Source organism: Myotis davidii, unplaced genomic scaffold (genome assembly GCF_000327345.1).
Source record: "Myotis davidii unplaced genomic scaffold, ASM32734v1 scaffold681, whole genome shotgun sequence".
Classification (NCBI taxonomy): domain Eukaryota; kingdom Metazoa; phylum Chordata; class Mammalia; order Chiroptera; family Vespertilionidae; genus Myotis; species Myotis davidii.
In genome coordinates this window covers 1141569-1163538 of record NW_006291551.1, presented here as the reverse complement: position 1 = coordinate 1163538, position 21970 = coordinate 1141569, and the positions used below count along the sequence as shown (strand labels likewise).

At 47.5% G+C, this 21970-nt stretch overlaps 1 protein-coding gene across 8 annotated transcripts in view; it reads right to left on the bottom strand.

Moving 5' to 3' along the window:
* WDR62 (WD repeat domain 62) overlaps nucleotides 1–16487 on the bottom strand; it is a 53548-nt gene extending 37061 nt beyond the window's left edge. For all 8 annotated transcript variants that reach the window (XM_015564819.1, XM_015564818.1, XM_015564820.1 and 5 more), the window contains exons 1-9: nucleotides 16165–16487; nucleotides 13387–13478; nucleotides 12408–12470; nucleotides 8635–8692; nucleotides 8230–8400; nucleotides 7123–7260; nucleotides 6537–6719; nucleotides 4828–4988; nucleotides 3268–3457 (exon numbers count right to left, since the gene is read on the bottom strand). In XM_015564819.1, coding sequence (XP_015420305.1) covers nucleotides 3268–3457; nucleotides 4828–4988; nucleotides 6537–6719; nucleotides 7123–7260; nucleotides 8230–8400; nucleotides 8635–8692; nucleotides 12408–12470; nucleotides 13387–13478; nucleotides 16165–16302 — 1194 coding nt within the window. In that variant the 5' untranslated portion in view covers nucleotides 16303–16487. The remainder of the gene's footprint in view (nucleotides 1–3267; nucleotides 3458–4827; nucleotides 4989–6536; nucleotides 6720–7122; nucleotides 7261–8229; nucleotides 8401–8634; nucleotides 8693–12407; nucleotides 12471–13386; nucleotides 13479–16164) is intronic.
* Between the last annotated feature and the right edge of the window lie 5483 nt (nucleotides 16488–21970).

The following is a 21970-nucleotide window of genomic DNA, read 5'->3' as shown; positions in this document are numbered from 1 at the left end:
ACGCTCCCAGCACTGGGATCAGCGGAGCTGCGAGGCCTCCCGGCACCAAGATCAGCGGAGCAGCAAGGCCTCTCGGCACCGGGATCAGCGTGACAGGGGGCAGCACCCAAACCCCCCTGATCGGCCCTGCTCTGTGTGTGACAGGGGGCAGTGCCCCAACTCCCCTATCAGCCCTACTCTGTGCATGACAGCGGGGAGCTCCCCAACCCCCTGATCGATCCTGCTCTGTGTGTGATAGGGGGCCGGTGCCCCAACTCCCCAATAGGCCCTGCTCTGAGCTCGACCAGGGGCTACACCTAGGGATTGGGCTTGCCATCTGCCACCAGGGAGCAGGCCTAAGCCAGCAGGTCATTATCTCCTGAGGGGTCCCAGACTGCAAGAGGGCACAGGTCGGGCTGAGGGACCCCTCCCCCAGTGCACAAATTGTTGTGCACTGGGCCTCTAGTACATATATAAAAAGAAATATAGAATTAGAATATTACCATATTGCAATTCCCAATGAATAAATGGATCTGGCATTTAACATCAACAGCTGCTAATGACAGTCAATGAATTGTACTTTTATTTATGTATGTGTGTGTGTGTGGGGGGGGAGGTTAATTCTCACTTGAGGATGTTTTAATTGATTTTTAGAGACAGGAAGGGAGAGAGAGAGACATTAGTTAGTTGCCTCCCATATGCGCCCCAACTGAGAACAGAACCCGCAACCTAGGAATCAAATCCACAACCTTCTGGTGTACAGGATGATGCTCCAACCAACTGAGCCACCCAGCCTGGGCTGTGTGGTTTTTTTAAGATCTCTGTTTTATCTTTAAAAATAAAGGGTGCCCTAGATCAGTGGTCGGCAAACTGAGGCTCGCGAGCCACATGCGGTTCTTTGGACCCTTGAGTGCGGCTCTTCCACAAAATACCGACTTCTGTGCATGGGCCACAAAGTTTCAATCACACTGTACATGCGCGCCCGCATGTGGTATTTTGTGGAAGAGCCACACTCAAGGGGGCCAAAGAGGCGCATGTGGCTCACGAGCTGCAGTTTGCTGACCACTGCCCTAGATGGTTTGGCTTAGTGGCTAGAACATCGACCTGTGACCAAAGCGTCCTGGGTTTAATTCCGGTCAAGGGCACATACGTTGGTTGCAGGCTCCTCTCCAGCCAGGGCCCTGGTCAGGGCGCGTGCAGGAGGCAAACCAATGGATGTGTTTCTCTCACATCGATATTTCTCTGTCTTTTGACTGCTAGAGAGAGTGGAATGCTGGGAAAAGGTGGACATAGGAGAGGAGAAGAGAGGAGAGGAGAGGAGAGAAGGAAGGATGGATAAGACCTTGGCTAGATAGCTCAGTTGGTTAGAGCGTTATCCCTATATGACAAAGTTGTGAGTTCAATCCCTGGTCAGAGTTCAAACAAGAAGCAACCAATGAATGCATAAATAAGTGGAACAACAAATCAGTGTTTCTATCTCTCTCTCTTCCTTCCTCTCTCTAGAATCAATCAATAAATAAATAAAATTTTTAAGGTAATGAGTATAAAAAATAAATATAATTTTTAAAAGTAAAAATAAAGGATAAATAGAAATAGTACATGAGATTTATAGAAGAAGAGAGAGAATGTGATAGAGGCAATTCTTAAACCTATACTGGCTGAGAATTTTCCAGAATTAATAAAAAGGTTCTAAAAAGATCTATCTACAGATATTTTTGTTGAAGAGATAAATATACACATATAAAAATATAAGAATAAGATTTATATTTTAATTACATACAGAATTATTCAATCAATCAATAAATAAAATTTATATTTATATATAAATATAATAAATAAATAACAGGTAGATACAAAGAAAATGAACTGAAAAAACATAAAAAAAACCCTGATAATATGGATGAGAGAGTAGTACTGGCAGTGGGGAAGTGATCAAAAAGACTTTAGTTTTACCTTTAATATTACAACTTTTTTTCAAAGAGAACATATCCTATCCTATATAATAAGGAGGTAATATACAAACTAACCCTCACACCCTCATAAGATGGCTGCCTACAACCAGGCCAGCAGGGGGTTAATGAGGGACGACCAAACGACTGAACAGCAGGCTGCATGGTGTGACCAGGCCAACGGGGGGAGCCATGAGGGGGGACCAGGCGGCAAGGGGGATTGCCAGTTGGGGGATAACAGGCCAGCGGGGGGTGGAGGGGGCAGTTAGGAGTGACCAGGTCGGCAGGGAGGGGGCAGTTGGAGGCGACCTGGCTGGTAGCGGGGGGGCAGTTAGGGGCAACCAGACAGGCAGGCAAGCGATTAGGAGCCAGCAGTCCAGGATTGTGAGAGGGATCCTGGATTGGAGAGGGTGCAGGCTGGGCTGAGGGGATCTCCCCCGCCACCCCCCCGCCGCATGAATTTCGTGCAACAGGCCTCTAGTTTATATATACAATTTTAAAGTTATTTAAAAACTTTCTTGTTAAGTGAGAAAAGTGCTAGTAATAGAAGCATCAGATCCAGGAAAGCAGAAGGATTCAAACAGTCAATAGGCTAAATCAATACTTATACCAAAGGTTATTTTTTCCAATTCTGAATTAGGCCACTGAAAACACAAGTTCTCTAGGACAGACATTCCTAGTAGTAAGATATTTTCAGGAGGGAAAAAAAGTAGAATACAATTCTTTCTCCATCAGTTATCTAATTTGCAAGGAGTACTTAGAACAACTTTAGAGAATGAAAAAATCTCCACAGATTTATTCTTAGAAAATAAAAACATCTTCAACACAAATAAAAAAGCACTAAATGACACAAACAGCTTCCACAGAAGGCTCTCTGAGGTACAGAGGCTACTGCTACAGGACCTTTGCTCTTGTTGTTCTCCCAAGTGGTCACATGTCTCTCATCCCCTCACTTCCTGCAGTTCTCTGCTTCAAAGTCAAGTCCTCAAAGAGCCTTCCTTGACCATTCTCCTCTCTAGAATAGCAAGTAGCCTTGATCTCCTTTTCACCTGCTCTGCTTCATTTTTCTTCTGAGAGGTACTGCTACTTGGCATGTCTTATACTGATGTTTATGGGTTTACTTTCCCACTCAAATGTGAGCTCCATGAGGGCATGACTTTTGTCAGTTTCCTTCCTAGTTGTGTCCCCAGCACCAAGAACAGTACCTGGCACATTGCTGGAGTCCATTTGAAGGAATAAGGCATCCTTTGAAGGAATGGCTAAATGGGATCACCAAACTCTGCAGAAGCTTTCGTCAAACGGGGGCTGAACAAAAGCTGGGGAGGGGAAAAGGACTCACCTCCACATTCCAGACGTAGGAGCTGTGGAAGAGCTCCGACCACACCTTGCCTACTTTGTTGATATCTTTGACATCCCAGATATAGATGCTGTGGTCCTTATACACACAGGATAGCCATTGGTGGATGGGGTCAAAGGTCAGTGCCACCGTATCCGGATAGACTGCTTCTGCCTTCCTGCAGAAGAGGAAGCTAACAAGGCAACATGGGTCATCAATCACCATCAGTGTCACTGTGGGTAGTGACAGCTGCCTGTGGTGACATGGTGACACTTGAGTTATCTCATGTCAATGCCACGGTGGTCCATCTCTCCCACTCCAACTCCACTTCTCCATCCTCTCTCTTCCTTTGCTCTGTTTCTAACACAGAGGTTGTAAAGTGAAAGCTTCCACTTGGCCCTTGAGAACATTTGAATTTCAACTCCTGCTAACATTTTTCTCCACTCATTTCACCCAACCCAAGCTCTGTCCTCTCTCATGGAAGGATCACGGGCACATACCTTAGGCCTTCTCTCTCATGGGCTCCACCAACACATGACCAAACATCTCTGTGCAAGGGAGCAGAGTTGTTGTCCCCTGATCTGGGGCCTCCCTACAGTTTATTAAGTACCTGCTGTGTTCCAAAAGCTTTAGCTGCACTGAATCCCCACAACCTCCATGATAGGTAGGTACTATATTTTATAGATAAAGAAACTGAAGCACAAGTTGATACAGTGACCTACCTGAGGCCACACAGCACAAAGCAAAAGCTGGCAGAGCTGGGCAGCCTGGCTGCTACAACACACCACTGTCTGTGAGTTGCTGACCCACCCTCTTTCCTTTGAGATACCCAATAGCCCCCTCAAGGCTATTAGAAAAGGCACTCCAGAGGCAGTGTCCAGTAATCTACAGAGAGGTCACCCCAGGTACCCAGCACTTCTGGTTAGGTAGCTCCTCTGCCCCCACAAAATGACTTACAACAAAGGGAAAATATGTCATAGCTCAGCTTTTCCACCCATTCTTCACATGGCAGCCAGAGTGATCTAATGCTCCAGGCCTGATCACATAATGCTTATGCCTGAAATCCCCAGTGGCTGCCCATGGACCTCAGAATAGACTATAAGCTCCTTCTACCAGCCTCCATCCATTCTCAGACCTATCTCCTATTATTCTCCTCCCCTGGGCACACTGGGCTCCAACCACACAGCCGCTCAGTATTCCTGCAACACACCAGGCCCAGTGTGCTATTCCCTTAAGGCCTTTCCACTTGCTGTCAGGACCCAGTTCTCCACACAGCTGGCTCCTTCTCACTAGAAGCTTACCCTGGCCACCCAAATATGAGTCCCTATTTTATTTCACCAAAGCACTTATGACTATCTGAAATGATCTTATTTGTGTAATTGTTTACCATCAAGCTCTCTCACTAGACTGAAGACTTCACAGTGGCAGAGATTTTGCTGCCTCATTACAGCTGTATCCTGCTTCCTGCCTAGGGCTGGCTAGTATGGAGATGGATCTAAAAGTATGGATGTATACCAATAGACAGACTCTGGTTGGGCCCCTTTCCCTTCCCTCGGGTAGTACCTGGGCTCCAGGCCCTGGGCCACATCCACCCCAAGGTAGTGTGGCTTGGGCAGGTTGGCGAGGTAATGTAGGTTGTGGGCCTGGAAAATGCGAACTATCCCATCTGTACAACCGCAGAAGATGAGCTCCTGGCTGACACAGAGGCAGGAAGACAGGGAGACCTGTGGGGGAAAAGGGGACCCAAGTGAACTTTGTGCTTTGTGTGGCCCAATTCAGGGACATGGGGACTGACAGAACTTGGGCCTCCAGAGAAGCCTTATAGTTTCCTGGGTCTAAGAAGCCCATCTTAGTAAATTTTACAATTTTTGAAATCAGGATATAGCGTAAGATCACTATTGAAGGAAATGTGCCAGCAGGTAGACTGGGATAGAGTTATCATTGCTACCTACAGAAGAACTCAGCTGTGGGTGGAAAACATCTGTTCAGCAGACTGTGACTAAAGATAGGTCACTTGCAGTAACAGGGTTGAGTTTTAGGCTTAAATTTTATTTCCTATTGTTTAAAAACAACTTCATAGAGATTATACTTCAAAGCAGCATAGAAAAAAAGTTACTGTATACAGGAAGGACTGTATCCTGCCAGGACATATAGACAGAGTCAGGAAATGCCCGAACTCTGGACACAGATTAGAGGAGTTTCTACAAATTCACAGGGACTTAATTTATGAGTCACTTATGACAACTGCTCAGGGGCTACACATCTATCTGTCAAAAGCTTCTGACTTGCTTAAAAGCTGCATGAGTTCTAAGATGAGGATTCAAACGAAAAGAAAAGTGGTTCTGCAATTTACTGATATATCATCTTTTAGTTTAAAATGTTGTTTTTGGTATAGTCTTTTTTGACTGAAAATGATTAAGTCAATGATATTATATATATATGTATTTTAAAAAATTCAGGCCCAGCCAATGTGGCTCTGTAATTGAGTGTCGATCCATGAACCAGGAGGTCACAGTTGATTCTCGGTCAGGGCACATGTCTGAGTTGTGGGCTTGATTCCTGGTGCGGGATGTGCAGGAGGCAGCTGATTGATAATTCTCTCTCATCATTGATCTTTCTCTCCCTCTTCCTTCCTCTCTCTGAAATCAATAAAAATCTATTTTAAAAATTTAAAAATGCAGTTGTCCTACTAGCCAAGAGTGCTCAATGAAGAAGAGAAATGTGAACTGAATCAAAAGGTGAGTAAAGCAATTGTAACCTGACCCCATTTCAGGGGACTAGCACTGTGCTGAATGCATTACCTATATTATCTCATCAACTCTGTGAGGTATACAGCAGTATTTCCATTTTACAGATGAGGAAACTGAGGCTCAGGTAGGGCAAGTCACTTACCAGAATAATACAAACAGAACTTATAAGGTCAAACCCAGAGCTGTACCCTGCCTGGTGTGCTCCGTAGTTAGAGCGTTGGTCCACAGATTGAAGGGTCAGGGGTTCAATTCCTGGTCAAGGGCACATACCTGAGTTGCAAGTTCCATCTCTGCGCTGGGGAGGCAACCAATTGATGTGTCTCTTTTACATTGATGTTCTCTCCCGCTACCCCCACCTCCCCCAATCTCTTTTAAAAATCAATGGGAAAAATATCCTCGGGTAAGGATTAACAAACCCAGAGCTGGTGTGATCAACCACCGGGCAGAAACACTGCTGAGTGTCCCAGGAGATCATGTCATGGAAAAAGTGTTTCCCCCATTGATAGCAGAGAGGTGGGGTACCTTCAGATTGATCCACTTCTCCAGCACCCTCTTCTCGTTGAACTGGCAGAGGAGGCCCGAGTAGGACACACAGAAGGTGTTGCCTGCCATCTGGCCCCGGCCACAAGCCACACCACAGAAGACATTGTTGTGCAGCTCACCCAGGATGCCTGAGCGCCCTATGAGGGGCACTGTCCCGGTCACCTGGAGGCATAGCAGGGCACAGTGAGACATTGTTCACATAACCTCTACTCTAACAGCAACATGACGGGTCTCTCATGACCAGAGGAACAACACAACTACACAGGAGGACCCTAAGAAACTCCTCCAAGAGGAGGAGAAGGAAAGAAAAACATAGAACACACTTCCAGGCAGAGTGGCTGGAAGGCAGCAGCCCCGGAAAAAGGCCTGGCCCAGGGCCAGTGAGGAAGGAAGTGCAGTGGGGAGATTCCTAGCAGGGCTTGACAGTCAGCACTGGAGAGCAGGCCAGAGGCAGAGATAGGCTTGAGAGGCCAGACAGCCCTATGTCTCAGGAAGAAACAGGAGTCCATTCTGCCCCTGACAGTTACTCCCCAGGCCTGGCTGAGGTGGCAGGGACAAAACTCACCTTTGCTTCAGTGGAGACTTCCAAGAACCAGAACCTAACATGCCGGTTACCAACAGTAACAAAATAGCTGCTGTCCTCTGAGAAAGAGAGGGCGATGACCCTGCATGATACCTTGTTGGAGGCCACCACAATATCTTTCTGGAAGAATCAGTACAGAAAAGTTCATGCTAGCACCCACCCCATTAGACTTCAGCCTTTGCCCTCAGCCCTGCATCTCCTCACTCTCCTCTGCTTCAAGTCTGTTTTCCTTGGACCCTCCAGTAAGCTAACCTATGGGAGAACCTGTGTGACACTCTTATTACCACTACAGAGGAGACTGAGGCTTGGGAAGGTACCCACATGAGAGTAAGTTCCAGAGCTGTCCCTGAGTCCAAGCTCTACAGCCCACATTGTGTAGAGCAGCGGTTGCCAACCTTTCAGACCTCACAGACCACCAGTAGTCCGTGGACCACCGGATGGCAACTGCTGGTGTGGAGGACAGCCACAGCTGGGATGTAAGGATAGCAACCATGGCTGCCATCAATGGAGCGCCCATTCTGGGCCCTGCTGAGCACTTCACTGGATAACTCATGGGATCCTCTCAATAGCTCTATAAGGGAGGTACTTCTCCTCCCACTCTGCCATGCTAAAAGGGAAGATATCATGTACTCAAGGTTACACAGGAGGTTATGAACAGAACCAGGACTTGGTACCCATTTCTGCAGATTCCAAGTCCTCCCTCAGCTATTCCAGAGTCCAGTGATTCATATCAATTCATTGAATTCTCACAATTCAACCAGGTGTATACTATAATATCCATTTTAAGAAAAAGACGTACAGAGAAGTTAAGTCACTTGATCAATATCCATAAGGAAACAGACCCACAGAGAAGTTAAGTCACTTGATCAAGGTCACAGCTGGTCAATATAAAAATAATTATTTTCCCACTAACTGAGCACTTGTCATATGCCTTTCAATAAGTGCCTAAAACAGGGATCAGGTGCTCAATAAATATTTGCTGGATGAATGAGCACTTTACCAAGTTATCTCATTTAGTTCTTCCAAAGCCTGATACCCAGGATGCTCCAGCAGCTGGTTGCCTGCCCACACACCCACCAGTTGGCTCACCTTCCAGTCCCAGACGTTGAGTACCATGTCGTGCTGATAGCCCATGGACACAATGTGCTTCATATTTGGGGAGAAGGACACACAGGCCACGCCGTACTTGTGGCCCAACATCTCTGCCACCTGACTCTTCTCATCCACATCCCAGATTCGCACAGTAGGCCTGTGCCCGTTCTAGGAAAGGTGGAGCTGTTAACTGCTGCTGGCTTCAATACCAAGCAGGGCTAGAAGGGCTGGCAGGGCTGAAGATGGCACTGCCCCAGGGTATGTCCCAAAGCTACCTCCCCTATCTGCCAGGAGGTTTTTGTGGCCAGGAACAAGCTATTCCAGGGACTTTCCAGGCCTGTGAAGACAGAAGGAATGGCCCCAAGACACCTCCCCACCTACTCAATCATGATCACAACTCACCTCTCCCGTCACTATGTACTTCCCATCAGGGGAGAAGGCCAGAGAGCTCAGAGACTTCCTGAGGGCAAGGAAAAGGATTATTGATATCACTGGGTCCACAGACACTAGGGTGGGACGCCAGACCCAAACCTGGCTGTGCTCACAGCACATTGCCCACTCCTCGCTCCTAAACCTGGAGAGGCCAGGAGAGGTGAGCACTAGCAGCTCCCACGGGGCCAGTACTGCCTATGTGCCCAGCACAGCACATGATGCATTCCTGTATTCCCTGCTGCTAGGAGCATAGGGAAATGGGGTTCTATAAAAGCAAAGGTCCCTTCTCCCTTAAACTCCAAACCCAGATGGGGTGGACACTGAATGGGGACTTTCCTTCCTCTCCCTCTACAACAGTGGGCTTCCTAAGATCCCAGCAGCCCTCTAATCCTGAGAAATTCAGATGTGGGAAATGGTACAGATCTGTCCTAACTATGGAGGTGGTGCTGAAGGGAGGACCCTGGCAAACAATCACACTGAGACAGCCACAGCATGTGCTCCACTGCTAATCGCTCAAGGTGTTCTGGAAAACCTGTTGCTAATCAACATGCTTCTCTCTGATACTCCAAGATAGCCAGCACAATGGCTGAATAATCAGACTAGTTTGCACTTTTTTTGTAGCAAGTTTCATTGCTCCAAGACTGCATTGTTTTTTTCTCTCTCTCTCTCTCTTTTTAATGCTGTTTTTACATCTCTTCCTTAACAGTCTAGTAGTTGTCTCCCTCACATGAATAAACTGGTGTGCAGATAACTAAGTAAGTCTTTCAGTAAGTCTTTGACAATCTTATAGAACATCTATCATCAACTCAACCCTCTGATGGCTTCCCATTGTTCCTACAGCAACAAAGGTGATCTGGCTACCTAACAGCAACTCACCCCTTCTTCCCCACTCACAGAATATCAGTTTTAATTGGGTTGGCAATGTCTCCAGCTAGAGTACATTTCCTCACTCACTTGTAGCTACACAGGTACAGCTACATGACTTAGTCTGGACAATGAGAGGTGCTGTTGCAATTTCCAGAAAAGCTTTTTGAAGGGAATTCTGTCCTGCTCTCCACTTGTTACCCTTCTGAAGAAAGTACATACAGCCAGAACTCCATCTTAGGTCAAGTGGTGACTTCAAGAACAGAAGCCTCACAATAAGCATGGTGGAACAGAAAGACAGAAGTGGGGTCCCTAATGCTCACAGAGACACCAGCCCCCTGGGTGTCCACCTCCACACTTATGTGCAGGAAGAACATGCCCTTGTGTTTAAACCATGTTCGTTGTGGGTTTTCTATTGTCTGCAAGTACTCCTGACTATCATGTGTCCTGACCTTGTGCCCAGCCCTCTGTCAAATGCTATATGGGCATCAGTATGCTGATTCCTCACACACATTCCAAGAAGTCAGGACATTCATTAGTCAGTTTGAGATGAGGAAACTTCAACACAGGGAAGTCCCCTGCCCAAGGACACCTAACCATACAGGGCAGAGCCCTGGACTGTAGGCCAGAGGCTCTCAGTCTTGGCTGCATGTCAGAATTCCCTAGGGAGCTTTTTAAAAATGTCAAAGCCATGCTAAAACTAGTGAGTAAAAGTTTGGTGAGAAACAGGGTAATATCTGCAAAGTTTCAGAGAAGTAGCCCTAAGGGGAAAAGAGAGGCTTCATAATGGAGAAGCCTGGCAGATACCACCTTAATTAAGGGCTCAAAGTGAACACCACCAGTCATGAGAGAGATCAACATCATGAACTTCCCGATAGAATGTACTGAGAGAAACACAGCATTCTTTCTGAGGTGTTCCTGACAAAGATGTAGACGTGAATTTATGTATGAGGAAACATCAGACAAACCCAAAGGTTGGCATATTCTACAAATTACCTGGCTTGTAATCCTCAAAAGTGTCAAGGTCATAAAAGTCAAGAAAAGATGGAGGAACTGCTTCAGACTGAAGGAGACTAAAGAGACAATGATAAGCAATGCATAGTTCTGGACAGAATCCTTTTGCTATAAAGGACATTCTTGGGACAAATGGTGAAACCTGAATGAGGAGTAGATGGTAGTAATGTATCACCTGTAATTTCCTGATATTGTTGAATGTATTGCCTGATGTGGTTTTAAAGGACCACATCATTCCTCCCCCCCACCCCCACCCCCCAGGAAATACAAGCCAAAGTATTTAGAGATACAGGGACATCATGCTTCCAATTTACTCTCTAATGATTCAGAGAAAAATTAATATGTATATAGACAGAGAATGATAAAGCATATGTGATAAAATGTTAACATTTGGGGAATATGGGTATAAGGTTTACACACACTCTTTGCACTAGTCTTGTTAAGTCTAAAATTATTTTAGCCCTGGCTGGTGTTGATTAGTGGTTAGAGAATCAACCTGTGGACCAAAGGTGGAGGGTTCGATTCCCAGTATAGGGTGCATACCTGGGTTTCTGTTCAATCCCTGGGCCTGGTGGGAGCATGTGCGGGAGGCAACCAATAGATGTGTCTCTCTCACCCTGACATTTCTCCCCCCTCACCCCCATATTTTCCCTCCATTCCCTCCTTTCCAATCTCTAAAAATCAATGGAAATAATGTCCTCAGGTGAGGATTAAAGAGTTTTAAAGTTCCCAATACCCATGCTTCACTCCAGGCCAATGATTAGGCCTTCTCTGGGAGTGAGGCCCAGGGATCAGGTGACTCTGAAATGCAGCTGGGTGAAAACCTCTACTCTGGCCACACCACCTCCTAAGACAGACTCATCAGTGGTTGAGAGTGGACCCTTTCCATGCCATTTGTTGGATGGCACAGTGATCAATCAACCCAAAGGCAGACCCCTGGACACCAACATGGGCCTACTCAGAGCTAAGGGCCTTCCCCAGTAACCTAGCAGCTAGAGGGATCTTTCTAAATCACATTCATTCATTCATTCCTGAAATAATAAGTGCCATCAATGTGCTAAATACTGCTCTAGGTGAAAGGGACATAGAAATTCACTAAGAGAAAGTCTCTGCCCTCAGAGAACTCACACTATGGAAGGGAGACAGACAGTAAATATCATTAGTGAGGAAATTTTGTTGCATATTGAGAAAGAAGTACCTTTTGTGGAGAAAAGTAAAACAGAGAAGGGAGACTGAGGGTGCTGGAAGGTTAGGGTGTAAAAAGCATATCCTTAACCTATAAATAAATGCCCTCCAGTGGCTTCTCTTTGCAGTCAGTATCCAATCCCCTCCCTAAGGCCCAGGTGATGTGGCTTCTGTCTGTTCCTGCCTTATCTCCTCCCACCCACACCTCTATTCCAAGCACGTGGATCCTTGGCTGCTCCTCAAACAACCTGAGGTTCTTAGACTTTGCCCTCTGCCTGAAATGCTTTTCCCTCACCTTCACATGGGTTTCCCCCTCACTTCCTCCAGGTCTCAGCCTCAGGAAGGCCTTTCCAGAGCTCTCTGATATGGCTTATCCCCTACTCTCTGCCTATAAACCTGCCCTAACACATCCCTTGTCACTTCCCCATAGCAATGGTCACAGCGGGCTTGCTAGCCAATTGGCTTTAGGCTGTCTCCCTCTCTGAGCTGTCAGCTCTACAGAGAGCAAAGAGTCTCATCTCTTTTGTTCACTGTTGTGACCCCAGCACATGGTATAATACCTAACACAGAGCAGACACTTGGTTAATGTTGTTGAACTGATGGGTGAGTGAATGAATTAGTCACCTAATCATGAGCACTTCCAGGGTTCCACTCCTGCCCATGCCCAGGCCCCAGCCTACCTGGCAGTGTTAAAAATGTGCTGCTGCTTGTTCTCCTTGGGGTCCAAAATCACCACCACACAGCTGAGGAGAAAGAAGAAAATGTGCCCAAATGAGGGGAGTATTGGGGTCCAGGGATATTCTGTCCCCAACAGAAGAGAGTTCACACATAAAAAAGGCTCCCTCTGAGCAGAAGATCCTCTGTTTACCTCCTCTTCCAGATGTCTATGCTGAGAATTCTAGGGCACTTCACATTTATCATTAAAACATTCTTAAATAGAAACCAACACTTTCTCTGTGGTAATTATCCTTCCAGGCCCTGGGCTAATAAAGACTTGTGTGCACGATCTCTTTAAATCCTTACAACTGCCAGAAAAGGTCAGGAATCTTCGTCCCATTTTATAGAGGAGGAAACTGAAGCCCAGAGAGGGGAAGTCCTTTGTCCAGGGCTATCCAGTAGGTCTGGGACAGAGTGGGGATGTGAATCTATACCTGTCAGATTCAAAAGCCCGCCCCTGTCCTTTATCTTGGATTGCTTACTTCCCCAAGACTAACAGTTTCATGTTCATTAGTAATGACTATGGGTCTGCCCTGCCCTATGAGGGTTGGAGGGGGGGGGTCCCTTTGGTGCCCAAAACAGTGTCAGACTAGATTGGTATTTGTGCAATATACAGTTGCACAATGTCCTTCAGTACTCTCAACAATCCAAGAGGAGGGTATCACTGTTTCTGTTTTATAACCATAGAAGCAGAGGCTCAGAGAGGGGCACATGGTGGACCTGGGACACAAATTCAGGTTGTCTGATATGGCTTGAGTTTTAATCACCTGTCTTTCCCATAATCACTGCCATCTCCCACCTGCAGTCACAATAAGGCTTTCATAGTGCTCACTACACGCCAGGTACTGTTGTAGATACAGATGGAATCTTCTCCACAGCCCTCAGAGGTAGGCAGCATTATCTGCATTCTACAGATGGGAAAACCAAGGCCCATCCACTCACCCTGCTAGGTAGGCCACGCGGCCTGTGCTGGGGTCACAGGTTAGGCCACTGCTGTTCTGGGCTGTGATGCCAAGCACCTTCTCCAGTGACACCTGCAGGGGGAAAGCCCAAGTCAAAAGCACTTACCCTCAGCAGGTCCCATGTGACACAGCCACCTCAGCCACCCATTCTGTTCTTGTTATATTCAACACACTCACTGAGCTTCTAAAGGGTGTCCCAAAATTCACGTAAGATTTGAATTTTACGCCATTTGTGCTGTAAAGTGTTGCCAACGGAAAAAAAGATAGCGTGACAGCTGACAGTTCAGGGTTATTAAAAATGGAGCGCTACACAAAAGAACAACGCGTTTTCATTGTTGAGCAATATTTTAAAAATAATGAAGGTTTGGCAGCTACAGTTTGCAATTTTCATGCAAAATATGGTCGGAATAGTGATTTAACTTCATCAACTGTGAAGAGATTAATTAAAAAATTTAAGGAGACTGGATCAATTAGTGATCTTAAACACTCTGGCCGTCCTTCAACAAGTCGTTCAACACAAAACACTGAAGCAGTTCATGAGAGTGTTGCCGAGAATCCAGGGACATCAATTCAGCACTATGGTCAAGAATTGGGCATTTTGAGAAGCTCTCTACAGCGTATTCTCACGAAAGGTTTGCATCTTCATGCTTACGAAGTTCAATTGACTCAAGAACTGAAGCCTACTGACCACGCACAGCGAATAGAGTTCATTGAATGGATTATGGAACAACAACAGGTGGATACTGAAATTCAGCCACATTTATGCAAAACGGTCATGGAAAATTTCAACAAGAGTGCGTATGTGCCAGCAAAGCCATGGAGGCCATTTACCCGATATGCTATTCCATACATAACCCTATACTGTATACTTTATGAATCAATAAAAAATTTACAACTTTTAATTATAAACCTGTGTTTTCTATCAAAATTACTTCTTGCGTGAATTTTGGGACACCCTTTTATCATCATCTACCAGCAGCTAACATTTGTTTTCCTCAACATTCCTTTGACAAATACACAGGGCCATGTTAAAGGCATAGCATGGCAAGGAAAACACACAAAAATCCCTGCCCTTCTGGAGCTCACATTCTGGTGGTGATGGGATGCAGGACATTCCAAAAAATGAATAGAAAAAATATGCAAAATAGGTATCAGGTGATGATAAGAGCAATAAAGAAAAACAAAGCAGGAAAAGAAACTGGGAGCACAGGGTTAGGGAAGAAGGCCTCACTAAGAAGGTGACCTTTGGATACATTTTTAAGTATTTCATGTGGATGCAAGACTTGAAATCCCAAAACAATTCAAGGAAGAAGGCACTATTATCAGCCCTGTTTTACAGATGAGGACATTGAGGTCCAAGGTCCCACACCAGCAGAATGACAAGCTGGAGATACAAACCCAGATAGTCTGGCTCCAAAGTCAGCACTTTGAGCCATGCAGGGAAGACACAGCAGTGAGCAAAAGTGAACACTGTCCATTCTCTCATCAAATTTATAGTATAGAGGTTCCACAAGTAAAGAAACAAGTGAACAATCACCAAACAAGGAAAATAAATGACATCAATTACCCAAAATTCACAATCATAACAGTAGTAGCTAATACTAACAGAGTTTTTGCAATGTACCAGGTGTTGCTTTAAGTGCTTAAGATATATGAGCTCACTTAATCCTCACAAATACTCTCTAACATAGTGGTCTCAACCTTTGCTGCACATTAGAATCAACTGGGAATTTTTTTAAAATCCTGATTTCTGGGCCTCATCCTCCGGGAATTCTGTTTCTTTGTTACTAATGATGAGGTCCAGAAATCAGGATTTTAAAAAGATTCCCAGGTGATTCTAATGTGCAGCCAAGGTTGAGAACCACTGTGGTAGACTATGGCAAACAGCCCAGACTCACCAAACACAAAGGCTAGGAAGTGGGAAAGAGCTTGGTGCCTCCGAAAACAGACAACAGGAGAGTGAGATTGAACCTTTTTATGAGGGAGGATGGAGGTACCACCAGAGAGGTGGATAGGGGCCACGTGCCCAGGCCTTGCAGCCAGGAGTGGGTGATACAGCAGAGTGCAGCTTGTATCCACCCTTTATCGGGACTCTGTGCCAAGCACGTCATTTCACATTTTATTTCATCTCCCTGCAACTCCATGGTATGGTTACTGTTATCTTCATTATATAAAAACATACTTTATGGCTCAGAAAGTTAAAGAACAATTTTTTAAATTGCTGCTGTGCTAATGGAATTCCCTCTACCTACTCTAAAATCATCTTTGTTCGTGTGTCTTAGAACTTCTGTAAGCCTCCCTCCAAGTAGCGCTGCTGAGATATTACAATTACTCACATCCTCACCATAATTTTGGGTGGCTATATGGAATAAGAATCCCACCTTGGTAAAAGGGAGAATGGAAGAGAAGGCGGGGTAGAGCTGAGGAAGAGTTGGGGCAGCTCAGGCGGGGCGAGGTCAACAAAAGTGGAAGGGCCCAGAGAGACGTTTAAAGCCCGAGGGAAATCGCACGCAGGAACGTAGACACCAGGGAGGAACCCAGGAATGCTCCCAGGGCTGAGGGTGGGGTCAGGGTATGAGGAGGGGCTAGGAATGACGGCGTACCCGAGAGAGGAGGAGATGGGAAAATGGGAGGAACCTTGACAAAAGGGGCGGGGCTTAGGAACAGGACGGGGCCAGAGAGTCAAACGCCGGGAGCTGATAGGCGGGGCCAAATATCTAAGGGAAGGGTCTGGGAGGGCAGGGCAAGCGCTCCTTACCCGGTTCTGCACTGTGTCCTCGGGCGCCGTGGGGAGTCTCGTCCGCCGGCGGAGGCAGAGCGCTGGAGAGGGGGGCGGGGAGGACTGGCCTCTCCGCACATCGTTCCGCGCGTAGCCTCCGGGCCCCAAGGCCGCCATGGTCGCACCGGAGCCGGGCGACCGTTACACCCAACTGCCGCCGCCGCCACGACCCTCTCAAGTAACGAACCGTAGCGGGAAAGCCAGCGCCGCCGCCCATTGGATGCGGTAGCCGCCCGTTTGGCCAATCGCAGCACTGCGGGCGGTGCTTTTGACCAATGAGGAATAAGAGGCGGAGTGGAGCGTTTGGCGAGGTGGGGCCACAGCTAGATTCAAGCATGGTGGCGCTTCTAGTCTGCGTTTTCATCACTCACTAAATCGTACCGGTTTAAACTTTTACGTGGCCAAGACCAAAACCGCCACATCTCGCTTTTTGCTGCCGCCTCAGGGCAACAGCCTGGCAGCGGCGTCTCCCGGACGTAAGCCAGGGTGGAGCCGAAGCAGACTGACGAGTTGGCTCGGAAGCGCCGTGACGCCATCTCTCCCTGACCTGGCGATCAGGTCCCGGTGACGGGGAGGTATTCTTGTTTCCCCATTCACCACGTGACCAGGGTGCAGGTGTGGTAACCGAAAGGGCGGGGAGTTCTCAGGCGCACTCCTCCCTCCCGAGGCACAAGAGGAAGCACCCGGCTCTGAAATGAGCCCAGAGGAGAGAGCGTAAGCGGGCGACCACCGAAGTGCTGCTGCAGACCGCGGGAAACTACGGGCTGGACAGCCATGCCCCAGTGCTGCTGGGCTCCGAAATGCTCCAACACTGCGGGCCTGCGGGGCGCCGACAACCGCCCTGTGAGGTTCCACAAGTGAGCGCAGTAGTGGGGCAAAGGTCAGTCCCCATGTGGGCACTTGGTCCAGCTTGCAGTGTCGAAGCAGGGTTGGCAGGTGAAGAGTCGGTATTCTCAGAGTTTCACCGCACATAACAAAGATGCAGATACGTTAAAACAGGGCTGGACGATTAACTACAGGTAGTGAGTGAATGGAGCGGGCGGAAGAAGGGGAGGGGGGGCGCTCTGTAGGGAGAAGTGAGGTTCTTGGGTCTGTAAGGAACCACGAACCATCTCCACGAATTTGAGACATCTCAAACTCAAAACATCCGAAACCTAGCTCCTGATCTTGTCTCCCCCAAACCTTCCACAACCTTAGTTAATAGCTTACTCCATCCTTCCTTCCTCAAGACAGAAACCTTAGAGTCACCCTTACCTCTTTTTCCTCACACTTGAGAAAGTAAAAATTAGCTTGAACTGTAAAAAAAATCTGTCTTCCCATTTATTTGGCTGGAATAAGACACAAAAAAACCTGGATGAGTAGTTAAAAGGAAAAAATATTTCTATATTTTATTCAGGGATATGCTGCAGATGTAAAAGGACACAACTCCCTTTCTTTGACCACTGCTCTCTTACTGACTAGGAAATTTTGTTCTCTAAAATCATAGACTATCACAAACTTTGTTGTTTCAAGTTAATCGGTAAGAATGAGAGGAGCTAGGTCACTTTGACACAAGCAGCCTCTATTTAGTCCCGGTGCAGAGCTCAGGTAAGGTGATTCTGGACACAGCATTCCACCTCTATGTAAACGTTATTGTTTCCAAGGGGACAGGACAGACTTGATATTGATTCCTTTATGTACAGTTCTACTTTGCATTGAGCCTGGCCACTTTCATTTACATCTCACCTAAATTTCACCCTTCCCCCAAACCCAATAATAACTATCTTTTCCTTTGGTGAGACTCCCCACAGTACCGCTGGTGTGGAGTCTCCCTCATTGCTGTGGTAAATAAACCGGATGTTGTTGGACTACAGGTTTGTTATTTGAACTGGGCCAGGACATGCTCCTTGTCCAGTCCATTGGCAAATGCTCTTGGCTCTCCCTTTAAAATCTATCCAGAATTGACCACTTCTAACCCCATTCTCTGCCCCACCCTGGTACTAGCCAGTATCACCCCCCTACTGCACTATTTTAATAGCTTCACTGGTCAACCCACTTCCATATTCTGTTCCCCTCATGCAGTCACAGAGCCCTCTGTTCACTGTATAAAAGACAAGAAGAGGCTGGAACAGGCAGAAAGCAGGCCTATAAAGCCCTACAGAAACTGGATCCCTGTATGACCTCATCTCCGTCCTGCCCCTCTCAATCTGCTCCAGTGTTATTGGCCTACTTGGTGCTTCTCTAGCCTGTCAGGCACATTGTTGCCCCAGGGCCTTTTTCTGTGTTATTTGCTCTGTCTGGGAAGTTCTTCCCTTTATGATTGTCACTCTATGTGAAATGATAGCCCTCTCCCAGATACATACATATTCTTTCTGTCTGCCTTCTGTTTTATTTTTCCCTTGAATACTTACCACTATCTGGCACACCATGTATTTGATCTATTCATTTATTGTATCCCTCACTAGAATATCAGCTCCATGAAGGTAGGGATTTTTATCTGTCTTAGTCTCTGTTATGTCCTCTCTACCTAGTATAGTGATGATGCTTAGTACATATTTGTTGGATGAATTCAATGAATGTATTTCATATGCGCTCCCCAGAAAACACAGCAGTTCAAGTTCCTTGAGGGACCCTGTGCAGGGTAGGGGAGATGCAGGAGTCTTTAAACCTAAATCAGTGTCTTCAGACTTGCTTTTTAAAATATATCACTCTGCCCTGGCCGGTTTATCTCAGTGGTTAGAGCATTGGCTCATGGACCAAAGGGTCAGGTTCAATTCCTAGTCAGGGGACGTACTTTGGTTGTGGGTTCAATACCCGGCCCCAATCAGGGTGCATGCAAGAAGCAACTAGTTGATGTGTCTCGTTCACATCAATGTTTCTCTCTCTCCCTCACCTCCCTCCCTTTCATTCTCTCTCTAAAGATGAATGGAGCCCTGACCGGTTTGGCTCAGTGGATAGAGCGTCGGCCTGCGGACTCAAGGGTCCCGGGTTCGATTCTGGTCAAGGGCATGTACCTTGGTTGTGGGCACATCCCCAGTGGGGAGTGTGCAGGAGGCAGCTGATCAATGTTTCTCTCTCATCGATGTTTCTAACTCTCTATCCCTCTCCCTTCCTCTCTGAAAATCAATAAAATATATTTTTTTAAAAAGGCCTTATCTTTTAAAAAAAAAGATTAATGGAAAAAATATCCTCAGGTGAGGATTAAAAAATAAATAAGTATACATATGTGTGTGTGTGTGTGTGTATATATATATATACATATATATCCTATATAATAAAGAGCTATTATACTAATTAGACCAAACAGCTGAACAACCTTCTGAAGGTCTTTCTGGACGACCTTCCAGACAAAGCCGGGGCTGTGAGGGACAGCCAGGTCTGCACCGGGGCTGCTAGGGCTGAGCCCCTTACATGACTTTTGTGCATCGGGCCTCTAGTGTGCATGTGTGTGTTTGCGCGCACGCATGCACGCACTAATAAAAGAGAAAGTTGCAAATTGACCATACCTTTGTGATGCCCCACAGCCCATCAGGAGTGAGTATGCAAATTAACCCGACAAAGATGGCGGGTTGATTTGCATGTGCAGGCACTGAGTGGCTTGGGTCCCAGGGACAGGCATTCTCAGGAGCTAGGCTGCTCTGAGTCTGTAGGCCTGCGCGTAGGCCTGGAACAACTGGGGTCCCGGAACACCCCCGGCCACTCTGGGCCTATGCACACAGGCACTGAGCAGCCAGGGGCAGGGCAGCACATCCCCAGGACCCAGGTCCTCTGAGCCGGTGTAAGCGCAAGCGGCTGGGGGCAGGGTGGGAACGTCCCCTGCAGCGAATGAGCAGACAGCAGTCCCCCGCAGCTAGCGAACAGACAGCAGGGCCCTGCTTGCCCCTGGCCATGGCAGCAAGGGGCAAGCAGTCCCCCACAGTGAGTGTGCAGACAGCAGGGCCCTGCTTGCCCCTGGCCCCGGTGGTGAAGGGCAAGCAGGCCCCCACAGAGAGCAGACACCAGGACCTGTGGTGGCATCAAAAAGACAGGTCCCCTGAGAGCAGAAAACCACAGGGAGCAGGCCTAAGCTGTCAGTAGGACATCCCCTGAGGGCTCCCAGATTGGAGAGAGTGCAGGTCAGGCTGAGGGACCTCCCGCCATCCCCCCCCCCACCCCAGTTTCAATTATAGAAGCTAAACAAAGCCCATATACCGGCTTTCAGCAGCCGAGCTCTCAGAGCTGGAGCCAAGCCTCAGAGCTAAAGCTGGCTCTCAGCTCCAGTGACAGCCATAGAAGGTAAATAAATCCTAGAATAAAAAAAGAAAAGAAAAAAAAAAGGAGAGGTTGGGAGCTTCAGTCATCCGCCAGCCTGAAAACGGCCCTCAGCCCCTCACCTAGACTGGTCAGGCACCCCAGTGGGAACCCCCACACTGAAGGGGGTGTGACCAGCTGAAAACAGCCATCGTCCCCTCATCCAGGCTGGCAAGGCACCCAAGCGGGACCCCAACCCTGATCTGGGACACCCTTTAGGGCAAACCAGCTGGCCCCCACCCATGCACCAGGCCTCTATCCTATATAGTAAAAGGGTAATATGCAAACTGACCCTAACAGCAGAATGACTGGGAATGACTGGTCACTATGACACATACTGACCACCAGTGGGCAGACGCTCAATGCAGCAGCTGCCCTCTGGTGGTCAGGGTGCTCTCACATGGGAGGAGTTCTGCTCAGCCACAAGCCAGGCCGATGGCTGCCAGTACAGCGGGGGTGGTGGGAACCTCTCCCGTGTCCTCAGCAGCACTAAAGATGTCCGACTGCAGTTTAGACCTGCTCCCTGCTGGCAAGTGGACATCCCCCAAGGGCTGCTGTGCTGCCAGAGGGATGTCTGATTGCCAGCTTAGGCCCAATCCACCGGGGACCGGGCCTAAGCCGGCAGGTGGTCATCCCCTGAGGGGTCCCAGACTGCGAGAGGGCACAGGCCGGGCTGAGGGGACCCCCCCCCCCGAGTGCACAAATTATGGTGCACCGGGCCTCTAGTATATATATAATCTCTCTGGCACCATTTGTTAATTCAGCAATCCTAAGTGTCTCCTGAAGTAAGCTCCTGCTAGACACAAAGGATCCTGACAGATCTTGTTGATGTCCTGGCAGAGCTTATGGATAGGCAAGTCGTCAAAATTGAAGAACTAAATACATAACCTGGGCATCATGCATAATCCTTTCTTCTCTTTAGTACCATTGCCCCCAATCTAGTCCACTAAGCCATTCTTTGACTCAACTCCCCGAACACATTCCCATCCTGTAACAATCACAGCCAAACCCCCAAAGCATTGACAATCATCCTATCTAATAAAAGAGAAACATGGTAATTAGTGTACAACCGCTACCCTTCCCATTGGCTAATCAGGTCAATATGCAAATTAACTGTGAGCCAAGATGGTGACCGGCAGCCAGGAAGCTTGAAACTAACATGAGGCTTGCTTGCTTCAGTGACAGAGGAAGCCAACCTTCCCCACCTGCCTTGCGGCCTCTGAGCCTGCAGTTTGAAACATTGTAACAAATATAGAAGCTAAACAAAACCCCAGAAACCTGCTTTCAGCGAGCCCGGATCTCAGAGCTGGAGTTATACATTGTTTCGATTATAGAACCCAAACAAACCAGATACCTGCTTTCAGCAACAGAGGCCTCAGAGCTGGAGCCAGAGCTAAAGGTGGCCCAGAATAAAAACAAAAAAGGAAAAAAGAGCAGTTGGGAGCTTCAGGCACCCGCCAGCCTGAAAACAGCCCTCAGCCCCTCACCCAGACTGGCCAGGCACCCCAGTGGGGAC